Source organism: Etheostoma cragini, chromosome 2, assembly GCF_013103735.1.
Source record: "Etheostoma cragini isolate CJK2018 chromosome 2, CSU_Ecrag_1.0, whole genome shotgun sequence".
NCBI lineage: Eukaryota > Metazoa > Chordata > Actinopteri > Perciformes > Percidae > Etheostoma > Etheostoma cragini.
In genome coordinates, this window is record NC_048408.1 from 30008876 (window position 1) to 30016632 (window position 7757).

General features: G+C 44.2%; 1 protein-coding gene across 1 annotated transcript in view; it reads right to left on the minus strand.

Annotated features, from left to right (window-relative positions):
* Positions 1-5158: 5158 nt before the first annotated feature.
* LOC117956755 (E3 ubiquitin-protein ligase pellino homolog 1-like) overlaps positions 5159-7757 on the minus strand; it is an 11342-nt gene continuing 8743 nt past the window's right edge. Inside the window, exon 6 of the mRNA XM_034892005.1 lies at positions 5159-6150. Within this exon, the coding sequence (XP_034747896.1) occupies positions 5572-6150 (579 nt within the window). The 3' untranslated portion in view covers positions 5159-5571. The remainder of the gene's footprint in view (positions 6151-7757) is intronic.

Here is a 7757-nt window from a genome sequence, read left to right on the forward strand (position 1 = left end):
TATGTACACACACATATATATATATATATATATATATATATATAAAAATTCATGTACACACATATATGTATCCATCCATCCATCACCTGTAGATACTTGTCCTTTAGGACCTGGTAGATGGCGTCGCAGGTCTCCGGGACCAGCTGCCTGATGGTGGAGACCCCCATCTGGAACCGGAACGAGAGACTCTTGAAGCTTTCCCCTGCACTCACAGACGAACACGTGGTTTAGTTCATTACAGAGAAGAGCTCCCGGACCGGGTCTGACGGACTAAACCGAGGAGCTCACCTGTCGCGAGGTAGCGCAGCGTGACCCTCAGCCGGTCCCCGACGCAGATGCAGTCCCGGTAGTTGGTGTTGCAGCGCCGGATCATCGGTGTGACCAGGTCCTCCAGCACGTGGAACTGGGCAGGGAAGACTCGGTCGAGGTTTTTGAAATCGTCTGGCTCGTGCACCTCCAGCTCCCGACACAAGCTCGGGAAAGCTCCTACTGGGTCCTGTCCCTGAGACATCCGGGACTTCACCCACGTTGTGCGGTTTCTCCTTATTCTTCTCCTGCGACATCTCTCCTCCACGAGGAGAAGCGCGAGACCTGACAACACCAGGATCTTCTTATTCCTGTCCATCAACTACTACTACTACTACTACTACTAATACTACTACTACTACTATTACTACTGTCTGCACAGCGTGCTCTCGTGTTTACCCATAGACAGTTAAAGAAATGGACCAACAGCTACCGTTGCTCTATCTATAAGTCTACTAGAAGCTCTTTCCTTGTGATGCTGAGCGTTACTGCGCAGCCTCCCAATGAGCTTGATGACGTAGATGTGACGTGGGGGCAACCTGTCTGAAAGCTGTAAGTCTTCTGGTAGCTGTGCAAGAGAAATCTCAATCATTCCCAATCGGCAGAGCCTTTTATACATTGTGTTGTTTCTTTAGAAATAAACAACAGACAAACAGAGTCTTTAAACGCTTCAGATGTGAAGTTATTCAAAATGAATGGGAGTCAATGGGATGCTAACGACAGGTGATGTTTTTTTTAATTTATTTATTATTTTATACATTCAGAATACAAAAATACAAACAAACAAGGCATTAAAAAAGGATCTTTTTCCTCGGGTCGAGTCAATAATAAAAACATAGGAGCATATACTGTTCATAGCAAATCTACATTAAGAAGAGAAAATAGAACATCAATAAATATTATTATAAATCTTAAATTAACCCGTCAACCATGACACACTATTAAATCGCTTGTTCCGACATTTTTGTCACTTTTTGAATGTCGTGGGAGCATTTCAAAAAATGTTTTTTCCAAAGTTATTTGACATTTCTAATGTTGACATTTTCAGCACTTATTTCAAATTTTTTGTGATTAAATTTTTTTTTAAACGGGTCAAATTTAACCCGAGGACAACATGACGGTTAAGTTAAAAGTTTCAAATAAATAAACCAAATTTTTCCGTCCTTAACCAGTTTCAGTGACTTATACGAAAGGTTGAGCTCGTCCCTCCAATGGATCAGGGAGGGTTTGGTCTTAAAATATCTGCATTTATGTATAAAATGTTTCCCTGAAAGCACCAAATTGTTATCTTATCTTCACCAAAAACACCAAACTTTATATCCGTCATGATTTCCCCGGTCTGTTTCCAGAAGGATTGCACCGACTCACACAGAAAATCTTCTAGATTCTCAAGTTCCTTTTCACAAAAAACACAGTTATTTGTATCAAAACTGAATCTTAGTCTCGAGAATTTGTTTTTTGGGTAAATTTCGTTCTAAATTAAAAATTGTAAAGTTGACCTCTTCTTTCAACCTTCGGAAGAAGAGGAAATGAGAAATAACTTCTCCATCACCAAATTAAGCAGTAGCTCAGTCTGTAGGGAGTCTCCACCTGTAGGGTGTGGATTGGTAGCTGGAGAGAGGCCACTTCACCTCCTGGGCACTGCCAGGTGCTCTTGAGCAAGGCACCATAAACTATGAATGAACACATGAGGAATTATGGACTTAACGAAAAAGTAGAAATAACTGAAACCATGTCTTATATTGTAGTTTCTTCAGAGGGTGTTCTAGCGTTTGGCCTGGATGGATGGATGGATGGATGGATGGATGGATGGATGGATGGTAGCATTGATTTACTGGCGGATAAACAGAGACTTCCCAAACGTGCGTATTGTCTACGAGCTGTAAGCCTTAGAACAAACTAGACCAGTTCATCCTGCTTTATGCATGGGTGTCTGGCTTTAAATTCTCAAGAGATGCACAGAAGGCTCATATGAAATACACATCTCATATGAAACTGTTCTGTGATCGACGTACCTTGTTGCCTCAGCGGAGAAACGAGAAGCGGAATGCAGGTTGTTCCTGCTCTGGCTGCCTCACTGAAAACCTCCTGGGACTCTTCCTGCCCCCAAACCACACTCCCTGGTCTCTTCCTCAGCTATCAACCACTGGGGGAAAGAAGTTAGGGACACATGACTATTTTCAGATTAAATAATTAAACATTTTTATTTTTTTGTAAATGCCAACAGGAACGACAGACCTGAACCCTGAAGAAGATCTAGGTCAGTCACAATGCATTGGTCATTTTAAATTGGTCTCCACCCTACAGTGTACTGGATTATTTCTGAAGGAGACTTGCATTCGAGACCAGATTCTGCCCGATGTAATGAGTAGAACAAGCACAGATACAGAGCACCACAAAGACCCAGCAGCCCCTCTACTCCATTGAGTATGTTTAAATTGCACAATAATATTCCACGATTACTCAGAATGTGACAATATTCCGAATTATATTCCAGTTACTGAATGTAAACGGCTAGCCCGGATGCTAGCCAAACGTAGCCCCGCCCACAACATTTGAGGTCGGGAAGTTCGGCCTGGACTTGCTCCGTTGTGGAGCAGCGATGCTCCAATCAGAGCAGTTCGGACCAATCAGATCGTCAGGGCGGGGCTTAATCCGATGATGGACAGATGATCAGTAAACCTTATCAACCACTTCACCAAAGAGCGCTTGGGTTGAATTTGTTGAACAAAGATGGCCGTCGCTGGAGAACTGAGACGTGTAGATTCCTCCTTGGCAACTGTTAGAGAAGATATCGACAGCGCGTTCATTTTAAAAGAGGAACAGAGAACCGCCATCGAGGCGTTTGGCAATTGGAAAGATACCTTGCTCTGATTGGTTGTAGGTCTATCCATTGCTCTGATTGGTTGTAGGTCCAATTAAGTGCAGAGGCATTTTTGGTTGTAGCACTCCCCATAATCCCGGCCCGATGGAGCAGAATCCGAGACTAGAATCGTCACGCTAATAAACCGCATATTTTGTTTAGATATTCAGAATTAGACCTTTTTCGAAATTTTTTGGATACAACGCATTCAGGATATGCGTCTACATCAGGGTTTTTACTGCAGTTTGTAACGGTTTATGGCCTCTTGCCTGTTTACGGAGGACGGTCGGCTCTGGGCGTTGCTAACGGACAGCTAGTTTTAACTCTTGTGTTGCCTTCCCGTCAACAGCCGAAAAAACACATGCCTTCTTTTGTTGTCCCTTCTCAGCGCTTTTCTAGCTTTTTCCAGATGTTTTGGTCACTTTTTCATCCCTTTTTCCAACGGTTTGTCACTTTTTTTCCAACATTTTCTCTGCTTATTTCAACATCCCATATTTCTAAATTTTTTAAAAAAAACTTTGAAAACATGAATAAATGTGACCCGAGGACGACACAAGGGTTAAACATGATCACAGACTTGGGTGTCCACAGGTTTTTGGATACGTACAAACACCACAACGCCGAGGTTTTAAAGAAGCTGGTTGAAGGAATGAAAGAGTGACACTTTGATAAAATCCTATTTTTGTGGAATATTCACTTTCATTAGCTGTTAAAACAGCTTAGTCGGAATAAGAGCAAAAACTGGAATATTATGTGCAGTTAACAAAGTCAGTGTCTTCAGGAATGATGGACGTGTTCACCTGCAAACAGAGCGGTGGTCACTCAGGACGCATTCTGCTGCCAGGTGACGTCCTCTAGCTGTCCACTTGGGATCGGATCACCTGAGACGCCTGTCAATGCCAGGTGACGTCCTCCAGCTGTCCACTTGGGATCGGATCACCTGAGACGGCCGTCATTGCCAGGTGACGTCCTCTAGCTGTCCACTTGGGATCGGATCACCTGAGACACCTGTCAATGCCAGGTGACGTCCTCCAGCTGTCCACTTGGGATCGGATCACCTGAGACACCTGTCAATGCCAGGTGACGTCCTCTAGCTGTCCACTTGTGACTGGATCACCTGAGACGCCTGTCAATGCCAGGTGACGTCCTCTAGCTGTCCACTTGTGATCGGATCACCTGAGACACCTGTCAATGCCAGGTGACGTCCTCCAGCTGTCCACTTGGGATTGGATCACCTGAGACGCCTGTCATTGCCAGGTGAACTTGAGCCTTAGAGTGCGTTCCATTTGTACTCGAAAGTCTGATTTCTCAGAGTTCAAATTCAGAAAAAAAACTCAGATTTTGGACTTGGGAACTCAGATAATCTCGCAGTACACCGAGCTCAAAATCCAACATGGCTGCCCCGTGCATCAACAGCAGTGAAAGCTGCAGTAACGTACAGTTATTAGCACTTCTGTCTTATTTGTGTCTCACTGAATCAGACGTACACACAGTCCTGTCCATCTTCTATCTGTAGACATGTTGTTATGCTGTTTGTAAAATACAAAATACAAAATGCAGCGTAACGCCTTGTTATCAACTGGCATGCTAACAAGGGCTAACCTGGCTAGAGCTGATGAAAACAATGAAGATTCAGACTCGTTAATGCATTAACGCACCATCAGCGTTAATGGCTCTTTAAGGCAAGTCGAGGCAGTAATCAGCTGCTACATCCTGCATTCATTTACAAAACATTTCAATGACGAGATAAAAAGGAATAAATTAAAAAGAAAGTGTAAGTCAAATCTAACATTGTCACAGTGTTGTCAAAGGGAAGAACTTTCACCACTTTAACACCTGAATCACATAATATTTAAAGAAAAAAGGGCCGGAATCCACTCTTTATATATTGGTCAAAATTAAGTTAAATTAAATTAAAAGAATTAAGTTATAGAAAAAACTGTTGTTTAAGGCAGTGAGCGTAGATTTTGGTGGGGGGGGGTATTTAGAAGAAGTAGATTTCTCCCTTCTAAATATGTATCCTTGGTTTTGGGAGATTAAGTTCACGTTGTCACTTTCTTCCCAATTATTCGTCCCATTTCTGATGTTTTTGTTGCTTTTTACACTATATTTGACGTTTTCAGAAGGTTACTAACTGAGATGTGAGACCGTTTTATATAACTGGCCTAACAGAAAATGTTTCTGTATTTTAACTGTAGATTCACACACACATCTTTTGCATTATTTTAACTAAGGGGAAAAGTCCGGGTGTTGAGCTGCCAGAACTTTTTCAGTTATTTTACGGATGTATTTCTTAGAGTGTAGATTATATCTTAAACCTTTCTGTGCCCCCCCCCCCCCCCGACTGCTGACACAAAACCTACGCCCTCGGTTAAGGCATGAGACAAGAGGTCCGAGTGTTTCTAGTCCAGCGGGCTCTGGAAGATGAGTCTGACGCAGCCGGCCTCTTCGCCCAGCGGCTGAAGGCAGAAGGGGCAGGCGGCGTGGAAGGCGTGCGTGCCGTGCGGCAGCGGGATCCGGCTCCAGTACGCCGTCGTCATCCCCGAGCAGACGTGACCGCAGGGGACGAAGGCGTGCGTCGGCGGCTCCTCGTCCACGTAGAAGCCCGCCTCGCAGCCCAGCCACAGCGGCTTGTACGGGCCCCGCGTCCGGCACATGGGGCACTCCCTCTCCTGGCGCTCCGCCTCCACCGCGGGGTCGCGGCGGCCCCCCCAGCCGTGGTAGCCGTGCACGTGGCCGCAGCGCAGGTAGGCCCAGGGCTGCTTCTCGTCCGGGACGTCCTTGCGGCGAAGGCTGGGGAACGCCAGCGTGTTGAGGCCCACGGGGCACTGCGGCCGCCCGGCGTTCAGCTCCTGCCGCAGGGCCTCCAGGTGCTTGACGGTGGGCGTGTGCGCCAGGCCGGCCGCCGTCCGCCACAGCAGGGTGGCGCCGCACAGGTCCACGAGGGACCCGTCCACCAGCTCGTTGGACTCGGAGTCCACCTGAGGGAGACACGGGCAGAAGATGTAAACATATCACACTGCATCCGGGTTAAACTTGTTATATGAGAGACGGATTAGACGTTCCCGGGGTTTATTAACCCTGTTCTAAAAAAAAAAAATAACACAAATCACTAGAGGTGGGGTCACTAGACGTCTCCCAGTACGAGATCATCACAACACGATATTATTGGGATTTTAAACACATTGCAATATTCTGCGATATACTGCAATTTATAACCTTTTTTCCAACTTCAAATTTTTCACAATTTCAATTGACGTCCCCAAAAGGAAACTAATCAGTATCTGTTTCATCTAGAAAAGAAACGTTTCTCTGTTTGTTCACCTTGCTTCAATGTTATCGCAGCAAAATGGGACAAACTGACCAACACATAGATAATATATAATTAATATTTCTTTTTAAATTGATTAAATTTATAATATAATAAAAGATCCATACTTGGCGCCTGTGTATCTATACAGTATTGCCACTGAAAATATTGCGATACTATGCTGCAATTCCTAAATTTTCCTGAGGGAAAAACAGTTAGTTGCAGTAAAAGTAGAGTGCAAAAAAAAAAATATACAAAATATCAATGAAGTTGCTTCCAAACCCACAATGACAAAAACAAGGATAGTTTTCAGGTTGTTACACACAGCCCTGTGTCATATTTCAGGTTAGATGTAAAGTGTGGGGGCCTATTAGGTGCCAGAAAGGGCCCCTACCGTAGATAAAGGTTGTTTTATGTCCATGGTAGATGTTAGTGTAGGTGCATATGTTTAATGCAAAATGTAATGATAAGTCCACGATATTGCAGCTTATCTCATGACCGGTGTTTTCATGGAAAATACTTGTTTTTGACAAGTGCACTTGGTGGATTTCTGTCATATAAGTTGTATCTTTGTGAAATTGCACCACTGTGGTGACGCTGTATCGTGATCATGAGTGTTGAGAGAAGAGGAGAAAAGACCCGTTGGTTTTGAGGTTTTAAGGTAGCGTCTCATTATGTCCCGTATGTCCATTTTAGTTTTAAGTCTGTTTGTACTTTTGTGTGAACCCTTTTACGTTATTCTGAATCTCACTGTGGAATATTAAAAAAAAAAAAAAAATCAAAGGTTACATTAAAGTAAATGAAAGTCAGAGGATGAAATATTGCAGGAATATTCCTGCCTCAGGTTTTCTGCTGTTCTGTTGATCGACAGTTGGTGGCAGTAACGTGCAAAGAAACCAAGCAATGCACCAACCAAGGCTGTAGTACCCGAGCCTCGGCCACTGGTCTTGCCAGATATGGCTTCTGGGCTTTTGGTCTGGACCGAGTCCAGGTGTCTTTATTATGTTGATAATAGCATTGGAGGGAAAGTGAAACCCAGAATGATTGACTTGATACTGTCATGTATAAGACCTTTTTTCCTGTCCTGGACTCGGTCTTGACTCAGACTCAAACCTTTTTGGACTCGGTCTTGACTAGTCCTGGTCTTGGACTTGTATTGGACTCGACTAAGGTGGTCTTGACTACAGCCCTGGCACCAACAGGCAACGAAGAAGACATTTATGTGAACATTAAACCCCAACGCGGGTGTCTTTGCTAGTTTAAGACTGTTGTCAATTC